Source organism: Microtus pennsylvanicus, chromosome 14 (genome assembly GCF_037038515.1).
Source record: "Microtus pennsylvanicus isolate mMicPen1 chromosome 14, mMicPen1.hap1, whole genome shotgun sequence".
Lineage (NCBI taxonomy): Eukaryota > Metazoa > Chordata > Mammalia > Rodentia > Cricetidae > Microtus > Microtus pennsylvanicus.
The window spans coordinates 38,008,641-38,027,078 of record NC_134592.1 but is presented as its reverse complement, the minus strand read 5'-3'; the positions used below and the strand labels follow the sequence as shown (position 1 = coordinate 38,027,078).

The 18,438-nt window shown below is 37.3% G+C and overlaps 1 protein-coding gene across 2 annotated transcripts in view; it reads left to right on the top strand.

Moving 5' to 3' along the window:
- Window positions 1–18,438, top strand: part of Fut8 (fucosyltransferase 8) — a 203,831-nt gene that overhangs the window by 174,973 nt on the left and 10,420 nt on the right. For both annotated transcript variants that reach the window (XM_075947433.1, XM_075947432.1), the window contains 2 exons: window positions 8,469–8,715; window positions 10,046–10,222. In XM_075947433.1, coding sequence (XP_075803548.1) covers window positions 8,469–8,715; window positions 10,046–10,222 — 424 coding nt within the window. The remainder of the gene's footprint in view (window positions 1–8,468; window positions 8,716–10,045; window positions 10,223–18,438) is intronic.

Here is an 18,438-nt window from a genome sequence, read left to right as displayed (position 1 = left end):
CTGGAGTCCCTGCTGTTTAGCTTGATCATTGTTGAAATACTTGGAAAGGATGAAAGCTGCATATTTTTTTATTGTCTGTGGTAAACAGCATGAATAAGACATGTGTTGGGTATAAAGCAGTCACCGAAATGAGAGCACCGCCATGTATTTTTCAGAGGCTATATTTTGGCAGGTCATCTCTTCCGGAACAAACTGTAGTTGCTTCTTGAGAATATTTTAGCCGAATTGACTCAAAGATAAATAACATTTTAAGAACGACTCTACATTTAGTATTGTGTTTAGATTTCTTGTGTGTGAGGGAATCCTGCATGTACCAACCAGAGGCCAGTATCAGACACCTTCCTTGATGGTTCTCCATCTTTTTTTCTCTTCTCTTCTCTTCTCTTCTCTTCTCTTCTCTTCTCTTCTCTTCTCTTCTCGTCTCACCTGGCCTCCCTTCCCCCCTCCCCCCCTCTCTCTTTCTTTTGAGGCCAGATCTTTCATTGAACCTACAGCTGGCAGGTTCCTCTAGACTCTCTGGCCAACAAGCCTCAGATCCTTATGGATCTTCCTCGCCATTACTGTAGGTGTGTGATCTGCACAGCTTTTTACCTGGGTCCTAGGATCTGAACTTGGGTTCTCATATTTGCCCAGGAAGCACTTTATTTACTAAACCATCTCTCCAGTCTATAGTGCTTAGATTCCTATGTGCTGAATCCCATTTCCTTAAAACAACTTGATAATATATCATGGATATATTATCTATTATAGTATAATAACTATTACTGTCCTAATTTACAGATAAGTAGGTAGTATTACTAATAACATTTTCTAGATGAAGAAACTAAAATGAAGTTAAATGTGTATTATTTGAATCACATAGCTGTTAAATGATAATGGATTAAACATCAGTGTTTGTGATTACAACATTTCTATTCTTGATCATTGAGTGTTAGAGTCCAGGTCTCATGGAAATTGACATATGCCTCAATGCATTTTCCTTGATTCCTCTCCCTATTTCAGACTAAAATGCAGGAAGTCTGTAATGGCATCTAACAGCTATGCCATTCAAAGTAACTCCTACAAATGAGGCAGGATAGAAACTGAGGGAACATTACTGTGGCATGAGGAGGAAAAGGCATCCCTCAATCCCCGGATCTGTGCATGTTTATCACTGGCTAAGAATTTTCACAAAACTGGATGGGGTGTGGGAGAATCACCAAGAAGGTGCCTATATAAAGACTCATTTTTTCTAAGCGACATCTCAAGAGTGTTAAAACAGCAAGTGAACCATGATTTTCTTATGGCCAAACTGCATGCGATTTTTGAGTTTATCATTATCAGCACAGCTCTTCATCTTTAAGCAGAACAATGTACCTCCTTACAGTTTCATTACAGAGGGAAATCTTCAAGAACAGAAAATAAAGCAAACAAGCTTATATGCTTTTACTTAATTTTTAAACTTCACATCATCTTTGAACCTGGCTGTAAAATACTGTATCTTCAAAAGCCGTAGGTAATAATATTCTTAGGATCTCTTAAATGTGCTATCACTTATCCTTACTTAATAAACTCGAATTTGCTTCACACTGACTCATCTTAAAATGCTTTTATGCTATGTAAGTCAAGATCTGGACAAGACCTGAGTGGAGATCCTTGAGGGAGAACTCCTCAAGCATTACAGCCAGCGGCATTAAGCTGAATCTCCCATTGCTGGTGATAGGAAGGGAATATGAAAACCTCACTTTGTCTGGCTGTCTATAGAGGCAGTAAAAGAGACTTCTTTTTGAGGCTTGAATGTAGAAAGCAGACAGCTATTCTAACCACTGAAAAGGTGCTGATAATCTCTTTCCTTCAAGCAAAATATATCCCATGTTTTCCTCAAGCCTTCTGAAGATTTGTCTTGGCCATTCTCAGTTTTAGGAGTTATGACTGAAGAAAGACTCCCCTCCTGATGAGGGGTGGGATGTGTTTGAAAAAGCCATGTGGAAACATATTTTACAAGTTTACTAAAAAAAAAAAAAAAAACATATACAGAAAAAGATTGTAAGAGCCAGAGGTCTGGGAGGACCAGACATAACCAAAACAATGTCTTTTGGATATTATGGGGCCATGGTACTCAGGAATTCAACAGCAGCTGTGGTCGCCTGGACAAGGTCAAGACAGTCAATGTTCTAGCATGGAGGGGGAGGGCTCACACATCTCCACCCCTAATTGAGGGTTGTTGATAGCTTCTGAGGAAGGGAAGAGTCTGTTTTCTTTTTCTTTTCTTTTTTTTGGGGGGGGTAGTGGTTCAGAAAATGTTTATTGAGAAAGGGGGAATGAAAAAGTGCTTTCAAAAATACATTTTTAATTAAAATGTAAACATTACTTTCCCTCTTCTCTTTCCTTTCTCTAGCCCCTCCCTCTAATTCTTTGCATGTCCCTTCTCAAATTGATATTCTTTTTTTTTAGCTTACACACACACACACACACACACAGAGAGAGAGAGAGAGAGAGAGAGAGAGAGAGAGAGAGAGAGAGAGAGAGAGATCTAGAAACAACCTGATGAGCCCATTTTTGTTGTATATTTGTCTATGGTTTAAGGGCCGATCAGTTTGTATTAGATAGCCAATTGGGCTCATAATTAAAAGCAGCTAATTCTCCCCTCTTTTGGCATTAACTAGTTTCCTATAGTTCTGTGTGTAAGAATGGGACCATATGAGATTTTTCTCCTTTCATGTTGACATATCTGTTGATATTGTCATTGTTCAGGTCTTGTTTATGCAGCCATCTCTAAGAGATACTGCTTCACAGTAGAATCCTGGTATTCTGACTCTTACAATCAATTTTCCTTAAGGATGTGGCACCTGGTAGGCTCACCACACTCCACCTGATGTCTCCATGAGTACTCATACATGGGCAGCACAAATTGGACCTGGCAGGTTATTTTAAAAAATAAAACAGAGGATACAAAGTTGAAAGGGGGCATGGAGGTGAGGAGTGGATATAGAAGGAGTTATGGCGAGTGGGGATGACTATGATCAAAATTTATTATATAAAGTTCTCAAATAATTTATAAACATATTGTAATGGGGGGTGTTTAGACACAGAGTTTTCTGTATAGCCCTGGCTGTCCTGGAACTCACTCTGCAGATCAGACTGGTCCTGAACTCACAGAGATCCACCTGCCTCTGCCTTCCAAGTGCTGGGATTAAAGGCTTGCACCACTGCCATCCAGCCTACATATTGTATTTCAAAAGAAAATATCCCCTCATAAATTTTGCTAATCTCTGATGTAGCTTTTATACCTGGCATACCAAATCCTCTACCCTTAACATCAGAACCTATTCATTAATGGTATACGTTAAGCTGCTTAAGTTTTTCTCCAGAGGCTGGCCATGAAGGATATCCCTTTCAAAGAGGCGTGCTTCCAGAAGAGGGAAGTAAGTGCACTAAGAAGCCTATAAGTAGTTTCTGTCCTTAACAGAAGAATGCCCTTATAAAGTAGGGACCTTAATAAGAGGTATATCATAGTCTGCTGCTGAAGCAAAGTACTATAAGACTTGGTGGAATTAAAGCAACAAAGTCTTAACTTCTCACCCTCCTGGAGACTACAAAATCTAAAATCAAGGTACTTGTAGACACTTTGTCAGGTGAAGTTCTGCTTGAATGAGAATGGGCTCCATAGACTCATGCTCGAACACTTGGTCCCCAGTTGGTAGGCCTGCTTGGCAAGGATGTGGCCTCATTGGAGGAGGTATGTCAGTGGGAATGGGCTTTGAGGTTTCAAAAGCCACATATCATTCCCGTTGCACTCTCTGCCACCTGCTTGCAGTTCCAAATGTGAGCTCTCAGCTGTTCCTGCCACCGACCTTTGCATTGGCATCATAGACTCAAACTCTCTGGCCCTGTAAATCCAATTGAACAGTTTATTTTGTAAATTGCCGTGGTCATGGTGTCTCCTCACAGCAACAGAAAAGTAACTAAGGCAGTATCTTTTTGCCGTGTGCTTACATAATGGAAGGGATAAGCAAGCTGCATAAATTGGGTTTTTTTTTAAAGGATACTAATATTGGTGGTTAGAATTTCAGTGTCAGAATCATTGCCTTGACCAATGTCATGGAGCTGTCTCCTATTTAGATCTTAACATTCAGACCATAGTAGAAAGACAGACTTAGATGAGTCTCTCACCTAAACATTAATGATCAGTGTTGGTTTGGGTTGAACTAAGCAGTCCATTTATATAAAGCACAGGCTAGTTGATGCTGATTGGTCACAAGTGAGTAGTATTGTCAACTTCTGTATGGATCATCCACATAGAACATCCTCTTGCTAGTAGTCAAGTCTCAACAGATTGATCAGAGGCTCTGTTCTCAAATAATTGCTATTTTAAATGTTACTTCAAAATGCTCACTCACTGATCTACACCCCTGTGCACAAACGCTCCTTTTTCACCACAGCTTTGACAGTCCATTCATCATCCTTTGTGTTTTTGCTGACAACTATCCTAACATGGTTTTTTTGATTTGGACTTTATTGTTGATCAGAGATGTTGAATATTTTTCCTTAGAGTTTCCCATTATACTTCATCTTTTTAGAAATGTTGGCTTAGATCCATTGCCTGTTTTTTAAAATCAGATTGTTTTTGTTCTTTTTAGTGTTTGAATTCTGTGTATTTTAGAGATTAGCCCCTTATCGGTTGTATGGTTTGCAAACATTTTTCTTGATTTTTGCATTGTCTCTTCACTGAGTTGCTTGCTTTGCCATGCAGAAGCATTTTAGTTTGCTATAGTCCCACTTGTGTGGTTTTGGTTTTGTTGCCTGTGGTTTGGAAATCTCATCCATTAAATCATTGCCTAATCCAATGTTGTGGAGCTTTCTCTATTTTTGTTTTGTTTTGGTTTTTTGTAGCTTTATTGTTTCTGATTTTATATTTGTCTTTATCCATTTTGAGCCCATTTGTGTTTATGGTATGTGAGTCCATTTTCATTTTCCTGTGTGTTAATATCTATTTTTTCTTAATACCATTTACAAAGTAGATACTTGCATATGCTCTTGGTACCTTGAGTTGGTCACTGTGTCTGTTTTTCTGCCAGCACCATTCTGCTTTGATTACAAAAGCATTGCAATCCTCTATGAGTCCAACTGTAAGGTCTCCAGCTCCCGCCCCTTCTTTTTCAGGATCACTTTGGCTGTGTAGAGTATTTGTATAGTTGCATACAAATTGTTTTTTTTATTTCTTTGAAAAATGACTTTAGAATTAAGATATAGAATACATATCAGCTCCTGCACGTGAAATAATTACACAGAAACTGTATTCTTTTAAATACTGCTTGGCCCGTTAGTTCTAGCCTCTTATTGGCTAATTCTCACATCTTGATTAACCCATTTCTAATAATCTGTGTAGCACCACGAGCTGATGGCTTACCAGGGAGATTCTTAACCTGCTTCCGTCTCAGAGAGGAGAGGCATGACGTCTGGCCCTTTGCCTTCTTCCTCCCAGCATTCTGTTCTGTTTACTCCACCTACCTAAGGGCTGGCCTATCAAATGGGCCAAGGCAGTTTCTTTATTAATTAACCAATGAAAGCAACAAATTAGAAAGAAGTCACTCCCATATTAGTATTTAAAGGTTTTTGTGCTATCACAAATAGGATTATTTTAAAATGTTACTAATTTCTACAACTTTATTGAATTTATTAGTTCTTACACGGAAATAATCAAGAAATAAAAAGATACTGTACAATCTCATGTATACATGTAGAATCTGAAAAAAAAAACTGATCTCATAGAGACAACAGAAGATGGTGCCTAGGAACTGAGGGAAGAAGGAAGGACAGTTGTTGATGAAAGAGGGCAAAGTTTCATTACATTGACAGAAAGAACTTTAGTAATGTATTGCTAGGTGACCACGGTTGGCAGTATATACAGTCCCCTTGGTACTGATGGGCTGCAGGAGATACCAAAGCCCTCACATCCATGGATGCTTGCACCCCTTGTATTTGATTACATACCATTTACATGCAGCCTACACTTAGCTAGATTACATATAATGCAGAGAGAAGTCATTTCTCACCCTTTAAAACATAATTCACAAATAAACCCTTTCTAATAATTTCCCTCTAACAGAAACCTGGCTGGGCTTAGAACTTTGTGTAAACAATACCAACATAAAATTTAGTAGCATGACTTGGATTTCAGGAGATTTATCATTATGGCTAGCATCTATAAAATTCATTTACTTAGTATTTTAAAGTGTGTGTGTGCACATGCGTGTGTGTGTGTGTGTGTGTGTGTGTGTGTGTGTGTAATTACTGAGGAAAGTGAAGTTTTAATCCTTACTAGTTGTAAGTAGAAATACCTTTTTTTTGATATTTTGCTAGAATCATTGTGAAAGCACACTTGCTAGTGGCGATGTTTTATTTATTTTTCTTATACTGCAAACAGTCCAGTTTAAGTAAGGTTTCAAACTGGAATCTTGTAGTTTATGCTTGGTGAAGCCTGTCATCATTTTCTATTCTAACAACTACAGTATTTGTTTTGCAATGTTCCTCAAATATTTGAAAATAATTCCACACGTATTTGACAAGTAAATGAATTAATGAAGGTAAGAACGAAGAATCAACAAGACTGTACTTCTCTAGCTGGAAGGTGTGGATACAGTTTTCATTCTATTCTAAAAGTTGTCAGTAGGACTAGCAATAAAGACATTGAGGAGTTGGTGCCTTTAGGGATAATGCGTTCTTCTTAGTGAATTTTGAGCTACTTAGGCTGAGCATTTTTTAATTATCTTCTTAGGAAGAAGTAACAAAGGACAGCCCTACTAATTCTGCTCTTGTGTGTGTATATATGTTTATGGTTATGTATGAGACTGGGTATGACTGCTTTTTATTTTCTTTTTTCTTCCTTTTTTTCTTCCACTAAGCCCAATGACGATGCCGTTTTAGAGACATTTTACTATATAACCCATGCCGACTTTGAACTCAGGGTCCCCTCTTCCAACCTCTTAAATGCTGAAATTACAAGTACTCACTATGCCCAGCACTGGGACTTCCGTTCTTTCTCTGTTTGTTTTTATTAAGAATAACCACCTTTCCCCTTGTTCTTGATTCTGTATGGTTTTTTTATTTGTGTCTTACCTCTGATCACTTCCACATCTGGGAAAGCACAGTGACATCTTGGTCTTAGGGGAGACTGGTACAGCTTAATTTAAACTGCATCTCCTTCTTCCCCCTCACACTCTTAACAGTATTCCTCTTCTGAAAAAGGTGCCCAGGTCTTTCTTCGCTGCATACTAGATGAACCGCAATGCTGATGCTAAATTGTTTATTACTATTCATACAGTCATACTACAAATACCATATTTTAGAGACTTTGTTCTCAAAATCTTGAAGTGATTTTACATAGCGTAAAAGTAGAATATTACCAAGACTTTAAATCTCAGTTATACTAAACTGATTATAAAATACCTATGCAGTTAGTTTTACTAGTTGTGTTTCAGATAATTTATTTTAAAATATTTTAATTTATATATAATAAATTATATATAATGTAATAAATATATAATGTAATAAACGTACATACATATATACAGAAATAGAACTATGTTTCATACTGGTGAATACATTTTCAACATGTTGTAGGCTTTCTTTTTTACAAGTATATTGATTCCTTAATTGTACCATGATTATGACTACTTCTTAACTGAACTTATTTTGTATATTTATGCTCATATTTTCTGTTATTAAAGTTGTAACTCAGTATAATTTTTCTGTGTAATATTTTGGCATTCTAGTTATTAGTGGGTGATCTTTAATGTGTAAACTTGAGGGTATTGTCTGTCGGTTGTGGTTTATTTTTTATCCTTACATTATAAATTTAGTAGGACAGAAATAACAATGATGAATTCAGGATGAATTCCAGAATCAATCATCATCTATAATAATGATCATCTAGTCTGTGAACTTTACTCTTGAGGTAAATAAGGAACAAGTTTTTGTTATTATCATAATTGGATATATAGTAAAAATATTTTTAGTTGTCTATTGTTTTTCTACAAAAGATACAGATGGCTTGATTAATAATTGTAATCCTTTGTTATTTCTAGTGTATGTTACAAAAGAAATGCAAACTAGAAGTTGGAGGTACTTACTGTATAATTCCAAAGCTGTAATAACAAAACAAACAAGACCATGAACTTGGTAGCTGATTGTATCTGTCAACCATATGGCTGTAACATACCGTGGATGCTGGTTACCGTCCTAACTTGAAATATAAACTGATAATGGGACCGCACAATAGAAAGGCAATGGACTTGAGAGGCATGTTCAGCTCTCTCATATTTTGCTCTGGTACCTTAGGCAGATTTCTTGACTTTCTGTGTAAAGTGAAAGACCATAAACTTCCTTAGAGTTGCCCTCAAGGTACAAGTACTCTGAGTTCTGTTGCATGATAGGGGTATGGTATGCGGAGTGTGATGTAGTGACAATGTGTTTTGATGTCCTGTTAGGTGAAGTGAAGGACAGAAATGTTCAAGTGGTCGAGCTCCCCATTGTAGACAGTCTCCATCCTCGTCCTCCTTATTTACCCCTGGCTGTACCAGAAGACCTTGCAGATCGACTCCTAAGAGTCCATGGTGATCCTGCAGTGTGGTGGGTCTCCCAGTTTGTCAAATACTTGATTCGTCCACAACCTTGGCTGGAAAAGGAAATAGAAGAAGCCACCAAGAAACTTGGCTTCAAACATCCAGTGATTGGGTAAGAATCTGTTTTTCCCTCTTGAACAGTAATACATAGCAACAGTGTATATGTTTACTTTTCACTGTATATTTTTATAGACTCTGATAGTCCTAGTCCCCCCAAAGAACAAAGGTTCTGACACTTAAGAGCCTGTTCTCCCCTTGTTCACTCGGCAGCAGAGCAAATGTGCAGTGTACCCTCTGTCTCAAATGCGTTTCTTCCACTCAATTTTTATGAAGCTTTTTTGTTTTATTTTCATATTTCCTCATCCACATCTTTCTTCCTCTCCTAATCTTTATATGCTTTATATGTAGAGTAGTTACTGACTCCTATTCTAAATGTTAGAGCTGAAGAAAGTACATAGTGAAATCAGAATATTAAATAGTGTTCATCTCCTGAAACTTCATTGAAATTCAGTGTGGCGAATTCTCCCTGCCCCACTTCATTTGTATAGAGCACACGAAACAAGTCCAATTTCCTGAGAGAAGCAGTGATTAAGAAGAATGTAGGAAAGGAAATATTACTGGATAGATATCCCTGTGCTCAAATTCACATCTGGACTATATAGTCTTGGATGCGAAGGAAACATTAGCATGAAGATGGCACTTACCCAGTGTACTACAGCCCTCACTCCAGATTCAAGACACAACCTTGTCTTTGGCAACACTAAGATGCAGGAGAATGCTGGGAAGTCAGTGTCCTAGCCATTGTAGACAGTGTAAGTCTGTGTCCCTTGCTTTATAACCTTGTGACTTTTCCTCAGTACAAAAAAATGAGATGTTTCTGTTTACATTTGATAGAGAAAAAAATGTAACAAAAAGTCTGTAATGGCTTCATGGGCATAAAATAGTCAATATCTTTAAAAGGCTTGCCTGTCTTAAACTGTAGGAAAAGTTCACATGGGTTTCTGTTTTCTTAGATGACTTTAAATGCTATGAATTGAAGTGGTAGTAGCTCTACAGGGTAAAATAAAAGAGAAAATTAATTAATAAACCTTGGCATCAGGATGTTACAAGGAGTATCTTTAAGCTATGAATCCTGTTAAGATTTTGGTCTCAAATAACTCAAAACTTAAATCTGTTAATGCCAGGTTCCCATATATTCTTTGGATATGCCAATTACTTTTTCTGTAAGAAAGTGTTTCTCAAAACCTTACCTAACTTTCATAATGCCCTGTACTATATAACGTGCAACTACATTAAAGTATTTGTGAAGTGTTTTGAAATGATTTTATATTTTTAAGTTGAGAATAAATGAAACATTGGTTTACTATGCCCCAGTGCCACCATGACTGGGGTACTGATTGAGTTAGCAGTACATTATCAGCACACTCTCCACTTCTCCCCAGAGTCCATGTCAGACGCACTGACAAAGTGGGAACAGAAGCAGCCTTCCATCCCATCGAGGAATATATGGTACACGTTGAAGAACATTTTCAACTTCTCGCACGCAGAATGCAAGTGGATAAAAAAAGAGTATATCTGGCCACTGATGACCCTTCTTTGTTAAAGGAGGCAAAGACAAAGTAAGTTAGAACAACTAGTGCTTCTGCAGTGGAATTATCTTTTTGTTAAAGAGAATCCTTAATTCTGAAAACTTGTGGTTCTTGTTGTTGTTAACTAATGGGGTCCAAAATTCAAAGACTATATGTGCAAATATGAATATAATCAATTCATACCTTGTTAGCCATATCTGATATAGTGTAATAAGAAATCTAAAATGGGTTACACTTCTGATTTGTGTAGCATCATCAGCAGTCGTGATTAAACACTTTACCACACTTGTTAGTACCAAAATTTGTTTTAACGTACTAGAGTTGCCGTAAACAACATTGCATAGACTAGGGCTTAAGTGACAGAAGTTTATGTCTCAGTTCTGAAGGCTGGGGCATTCCAGATCAAGGTGCTAGTGAGGTCGATTTCACTCTGAAGTTCCTTTCCTTAGCCTATGGGTAGTCACTGTCCAGCCGTGATACCTATATTGTTAAGTAACTCCTATTCTAGGAATGGAATATTCCTATTTATTAGAATATGGTGCTAGTAGTACTCCTGTAGCATTAGCAGAGTATTAAGAAGCACATAGACAAAGCCTTGAGTCACATTGGAAATTTCTACTCGGAAGATCTGGGTCAATAAGATAAATAAAAGATAGTTTAAGTATATATGAAAGTAGAGGAAGGGAGAAAAATGTAGTATTAGCTTTGCTCAGATACCATCTCCAGAAATCAGCCCTAAGCTTTGAGTGGGTTGTATCCCTCGTCTGCATGTTGTTGGTGTATGGCTGAATACTTGTGCACTTCTCTCCCCTTCAACACATCATATACACTTTTGATGAAATTCCTAACTGAGGTATAGGCCCAGTAAATGCTGAATTATTTACCTAAACAATTTGTAAACATTTTGTTAGCAGTTAATCGTTTTCCTATTTAATATACCGCTTGATTTCTTTTTTCTGTTAGTTGGGAGTGGGAAAAAGAAGCATTTAGAGTAAGGCCTAAAGTAGAGCTGTTTTTGTAAGTCATTGAGTGCACATAGCCAGGAAACTCATCAGCCAAATGTGAGACTAAGTTATTATAAGAACGATACATTAAGTGATTATTGAGCACAAGACATTAAAGTGTTCATTGTTTAATTTAATATTTAGATATGCCAGAGAAGCAAGCAGTAATAGTTCACCATGCTCACCCATTTTAAAGCACTAGACTCAATTTGTAACTTGGTTGAAGAAAGGATATTAATCTTGTCACTTCTTTGACTTATTCTTGAATGTATCACTTACTTCTTCCCTTGATTGGCAAAATAATTCATGTCCATTAAAAAATACGGAAGTTCATACATACAAAAAACAAAGGAAAAATACTACCCACAATCCCATTACTAGTATTAGCTATCTTTTAAATAATGGTATTTTCCTCCCAGAAATTTGCATAATCATATTTTTTGTTTTATTTTTTGAGATGCAATCTCGTGTGTCCCGAGCTGGCCTCAAGCTCCATATGTAACTGAGGATGACCTTGACTTTCTTGGTTTTTGTTTCTATCTACTGAGTACTAGAATTGCAAGCCTGTGCCATCTCATCCAGTTTCTGTGTTGCTAGGGATCAAATCCAGGGCTTTTTTCATGCCAAGCAAGCACTCTACCAACTGATTAATAGCCCAGCCTTAGCACTTTTTGAAAAACTTTTTTTTGAAATGGTTTGTGTAGTTCTGGCTATCCTGAAACTCACTATGTAAGCCAGGCTGGGTGCCTCTACCTCCCAAGTGCTGGGATTAAAGAAGTACACCACCACCATTTCTTTGTGTTTTTTTTTTCAATTGTTTGTTTTTTATTTTATTTTTTAATAGTTAGGAATTCGTATAATTTAAACTTTTTTAACTTAATATTTAGCATTAGATCCATCTTTTTAAAAGTCTCCCTTAAAAGTCTCCCTTATTTATTTATAACTAACAACTCTATGCTTGTGGGGAGCCATGTAATGCTTAGAACTATGTATACAATGTATACGTTATAGGAAGAGTCAAACAAACACCATTACCTCACCAACGTGTGTGTGTGTGTGTGTGTGTGTGTGTGTGTGTGTGTGTGTGTGTGTGTGTGTGTGTGTGATAGAACCATTAAAGACCTGCTCTGGCAATTTTGAAGTATACATTGTTATTAACTGGGTTATCCTGAGGTGCATAGATGCTTAACACTTAGTCCTGCATCTGAAACTTTGGTCACCAGCTCTGCCTTTCCCATCCTTCCCCCTTCTCCCCTACCCCTCAGACTTAATTTCAGTGGCCACCTTTATATCCTTTGTTTCCATAAAACCAATGTTCTGGATTCAACTTAAGATTGAAGGTATATAATATTTGTCTTTATTAGTGTAATGCCCTTGAATTTTTTCCTATCTGGTCAAAATGACAATTTCCTTTTAAAGGAGATATATAGTTATGTATATGTATATACATGTATATATGTGTGTACATATGCATATATATGGTGTGTGTGTGAGAGAGAGAGAAAAGGAGGGAGGGAAAGAGAGATTTCTCTTTATTTGTCCACTTGTGGGCATCTAAGGTGCTTCCGTATCTTGGTTACTGACATGAAAGCACCTTGGCTCCTGAAATGAGCATGACAATAAAGAGATTTATTTACTGATTTCAGTTATTTTGTATATATGCACTGTGATGGGATTGCTGGATTATATGGTAATTTTTTTAATTTTGAGAGAGCTTTATCCATTAAGGTTATACTTGTTGACGCCCTCCCCACAGTATACAAGGAGTCCTTTGTACCACAGCTGGAGTGACACTGTTGCCCCTGTCTTTTTGTTAACAGGCATTCTGAAGGGTGTGGGGTAACATCTCATTATGGTTTTAATTTGCATTTTCCTGGAGCTCAGAGATGTTAAACACTTTTCATATTCTTTTCCATATATAGTTTATAAATTAACCCCTTCTCAGGTACATGGCGTGGAAATGTTTTCCCAGTTGTTGGGCTGCCTCTACTGCGTGTTGTTTGCTTTGCAGAAGCATTTTGGTTTGAGAACCCTACTTGCTGTTTTTGTTGCCTGTCTAAGACATCATTTCCCAAACCAGTTTCATGGAGCTTTTTCCCAGTGTCATCACAGGAGTGTATAGTTTCCAGTTTACACTGCGTTCTCTTATAAACATTTTAAAATTTTATTTTATTTATTGTTTTTAATTGAACTACTACATTTTCCCCCACTCTCCTTCCTCCCCTCTCCCCTTTCACCCTCCCTCCTGCCCCCCATGCTCCCAATTTACTCAGAAGATGTTGTCTTTTTCTCCTTCCTATGCAGATCCATGTAAGTCTCTCTTAGAGTTAGTTTTCTTTGTTGTCTAGGTTTTCTGAGATTGTGGACTGTAGGCTGCTTATTCTTTGCTTTATATCTAAAAGCCACTTATGAGTAAGTACATGTTACATTTGTCTTTCTGGGTCTGGGTTACCTCACTCAATATGATGTTTTCTAGATCCATCCATTTGCCCACAAATTTCAAGATGTCATTATTTTTTACCACTGAGTAGTACTCCATTATGTAAACATTTTCCTTATCCATTCTTCAGTAGAGGGGCATCTAGGTTGTGACCAGTTTCTTCTGACTATTACGAATAATACTGCTATGAACATAGTTGAGCAAATGTTCTTATGGTATTATAATTGAACATCTCTTAGGTATGTGCCCAAGATTGGTATTGCTGGTTCCTGGGGTTAAATTGATTCCTAATTTTCTGAGAAATCACCATACTAATTTCCAAAGCGGCTGTACCAGTCTGCACTCCCACCAGCAATGGAGGAGTGTTTCCCTTATCCCACATCCTCTCCAGCATAAGTTGTCATCAGTGTTTTTGATCTTGGCCATTCTTACAGGTGTAAGATGGAATCTCAGAGTCGTTTTGATTTGCATTTCCCTGATGGCTAAGGATGTTGAACATTCCTTAAGTGTCTTTCAGACATTTGAGATTCCTTTCATGAGAGTTCTCTGTTTAGGTTCCTTCCCTGACTTTCTTTGGTGTTGTACAGTGATGTGAAAGTGTAAACTAAACCAAAGCTTTTTCTCCAAGTTGCTTTGGTCAGGGTTTTCATTACAGCAATGGAAACCCTACCCAAAACAGGGAGTAACAGTCATTCTTCCTTTACATAATTTCGTAAGAATTAACACATAGACATAGACTGCTTACAAGAGTACCTTACATATAGCAAATGTTCAACAAATAATAACTGTGATAAGCATCTGTCTATTTCAATCTTTACTTCCCTAGATCTCCACTCAGAATCGTTTTATCAGTGAGGATTTGAGATCTAAATTTGCAATTCCTAACCTTATTTACTTGCCCTGCTTTTGGCTATGGCTCATCTTGTTATGTGATATATGTACTTATTCTTTGTTTACTGCTTGTGTCCCTAATCCCATCTCGTCATCCCTAAGTGGAATCTAAGCTCTATTAAACACAAGCATTCATCTGCTGCGTTCACGTTAGCACTGTCAATACCCACAAGGGAATCAGGAGCACAGTAAGAGGATGAATGGGCATTATCCCGAGATGATAATGCTTCTTACTTACAAAATCTGAAAGCAGGAATCAGTTTACAATCTGGCTCTAAGGTTAGGACCACATCTTATGTCTCCTTACATGACAGGACCTAGCAGTCCACACAGTACTGTGACCAAATGCAGGAATGTGAGTGCTACCTTTGTAGACTCTATCCTAACCCCTAAAGAGGTGCTTTGGATTGCTTATCATTTCATGGCCACCAAGGAGCTCCCCTTCATTGTCTTTGAAAAAACGGCAGAAAGGAAAAGTTCCTGAGTACTCTTTTCACTGGTGCATAGTATTCACACCTAGTAGACCTTACTATTTATTTATTCACTGATTTTAACATTTTGCCCTTCCCAGCTCAACATCAGGGAGGTGAAGAAAATGTCACATTTGTTCTAAAGAGAAAACCCTAAATATTTTCAGAATGTTCCCCATGAAGTATATACCTAGGAATGAGGCAAACACAGTAACACCCTCGAGTCTATGTATAGAAGCTTCCACTCTGTGTTTTTGCACTCAGCTGTATAAGCAGAGAGCTTCTTTTACCTGGAAGTTTCAGAGACTCATTCTGCAGGTGGAAAGAGACTTGTCTGTGATTCTCTGTGTCTGGTACACGACTCCTCCATGACATTTCTTTATGGTGTGATTATTTGTCATATGTATATACTGTCTACAGATGGCTATTCTCTGAGACAAGGAGCCATGTATTATCTTTTATCTGCCTTTGTGTTCTAAGTGTTTTGTGCTTTAACTTGTATCTTATAGGAGTTAAAAAATTATTCATTGCTGATTATCCATTTCAAAGAGCAACAACATTTAAATACCATATACAATGTTCAAACATTTTCTTCTCTCTATTAATTTCAAAGAACCTAATGTTAGGAAAAGCTCATTTAGGATGTTTGATATAGAACAAGCTAAATATGCAAATAAGTTATTTGAGAGATTTTTTTTTCTTTTAAAAAATAGTCTCATTGTATTGTCCAGATTCACTTTGAACTCACCAGGTAGCTTACACTGACTTCAAACTTACGATCCCGCTGCCTCAGCCTCCCAACTGCTTTAATATCCTAACTATTGGGGGCTTTTATAAAGACTTTATCTTCCAGTTTCATCCTCAGCCTTCAGTACCTTAGAAAGCAATCTTAGATGGACAACTTTGTTACTTCTTACTCTTTGACTGCCAGTGACTGTGTGATTTTAAACCCTCTACTGTAAACTACCTCAGCCCTGGCCACTGCAGTTCCTAGGAAGCCAGTAATTAGACCTCGTGGATGAAATTCTTCATTTCGAGTTAAAGAACGTTATAAGCAGTAAAAGCTTCTTTTACTTTATAGCCATCATATGCTTTCCTCAGAAGAATGCCTTGTATATGTTTGAGAAGAACATATATTCTGTTGCTTTTGAACAGAAGACACTGTAAACATATTAGGTCAATTTGGTATGAAGCATAGTCCAAGTTCATGTTTTGATGTTGTTGTTTGTTTGTTTTGTTCTGTGTTGTTTAAGATTCTTCATGTGGTGATGTGTGTAGTGTGTGTGTGTGTACAACATATGTTTGATTCCCTGTAGCTGGAGTCACTCAGTGTGGGTGTGGAAACTGAACTCAGGTTCTCTAAATGAACTGCCAAGGCTTTTCATAGCTGACCTGTCTCTCCAACCCTCTAAGTCTTTCTTTTTTTTAAATTGATTTTTCTGTCTGAAACTTTCCAATGTTGAATGAGGAGTATAAAGTTTCCAGATATTATTATATTGTTACTATGTCTCCCTTTGATCTTTGATGCTTTGTGTATTTCATTTATCTAAATTACTTATAATTATAAATTTATAATCTTTAATAATTATTTGGTTTAGTTTTCTTGAGACAAAAATTTTCTATGTAGCCCAGACGAGCCTCGGATTCACATTGTTTCTGCCTCAGCCTCTCTGGTGCAGGAGTTATATGAGCATAACACTGTGACCAGCTTTACAATTGTTAAAACCTCTTGAGAATCAACATCATTTTATGTTGAGCTGTTTCTCTTGCAGTCTTAGGTGATAGAAGTACAGGTGCTGCTGCTTTGTGTTGGTCTCTGTTTGCTTAGAACATCTTTCCCCAACCTTATTTCAGTTTTCTAGTGTCCAATGGTGATGTGTAAACACTGCATTTAATGACTGTATACCCACTGTGTGATTCTGCCATTGACTTGAGCAAGAATTTTCCTAATACTGGATAGTTAGGTTATTTTCAGTGTTTTACTCTTATAAGTAATGACACAAAGTATGTCTAAAATAACTACATTATTTTCTCAGTCTGGGTTTCCAGACTTCGAACTATTTAGATAAAAGGATATAAACATTTTACAACATTGATCAAGTCCCACACATGACATTTTTATGCTGAGCAACCAGGTACAGTTGGAAGTATCTCCATTATTGTGGGCATTTTAAAACCTGAATTTCTTCTTTGTACTCAGCACCTTTAACCTCCTCCTTGTAGTGGTCTAGACAGCAGTTTTCTCTGTTTTATTGTAAATTCACTGGTAACACTTTATGTCTTTTCTCTTTGGAAATCCATTCATTTTAATTTCTCAAGTCATTTCTAATATATTAATCAGAAATTTAACTGCCATTTCTCTTCATTATTTTATTTAAACATTTTTATTTTGAACTGACTTTCTTTAGACCTCTTGTGATACCTAAGCAAATCATAAAACTTCTGCTGTTCTTTATAAGAGACCAAAAGCATTCATTTATTCTGCAACCGATATATCGTGTTCAGGGTAATATTGTAAGAACTCTCTGCTTTAAGAAGGGTAGATGAAAATTTAAGTTTCAGTGATTTGTGGACTTCACACCATAGGAAGAGAAACCATTTTCTAGGTTGTTTATCTGAAAAGGGCGTCAAGATGAGCATTGTCCATGTAGCTCTGCGTGAATCTGGTGTCACTTGGCATTACTTGGAGGATAGGAATGGATGCAGAAGCCATTGGATGGGTGTTGCCTACTGGCTTGTTCCCCATAGCTTTCTCAGCCTGCTTTCTTATGGAACCCAGGACCACCAACCTAGGGATGCACTACCCACAATGGACTCGACCCTTTCCAATCAATCACTAATTAAGAAGATGCCCTACCGGCTTGCCTACAGTCCAGTCTAATAGAGGCATTTTCTCAAATGAGGTTCCCTCCTCTGGATGACTCTAGTTTGTGACAGTTTGACATAAATCTAACCAGCATGTTCCCTTTTCAGCTCACTGCCCAAGGTTTCAATATCAGCCTAAGACCTATTCACACACCAAGACAGTGATCTCTAATTTAGAGAAAAATTATGTGAGCAGGTGGTAGACTTTTACAAGAAAACAAATTTTGTATATTTAATCTTTTGTGTTGTTGTTGTTTCATTTTGTTTTCAAAACAGGGTTTCTTTGTAGCTTTGGAGCCTGTTCTGGAACTAGTTCTTGTAGACCAATATGGTCTCGAGCTCACAGAGATCCACCTGCCTCTGCCTCCTGAGTGCTGGGATTAAAGGTGTGTGTCACCACCGCCTGGTGATATTTTTAAGCACATATTTTAAGTAAGACTACCCACATATTCCTTGGCAGGCATGCACAAGGAGCTTGCTTTCATAAATCCAATAGAATGGCTTTTCAGTTACGATCATGGCTAAGAGGACATCTTCACAAAGGATGGGAATTGAAGAATGTTAGTTGTCACAAAT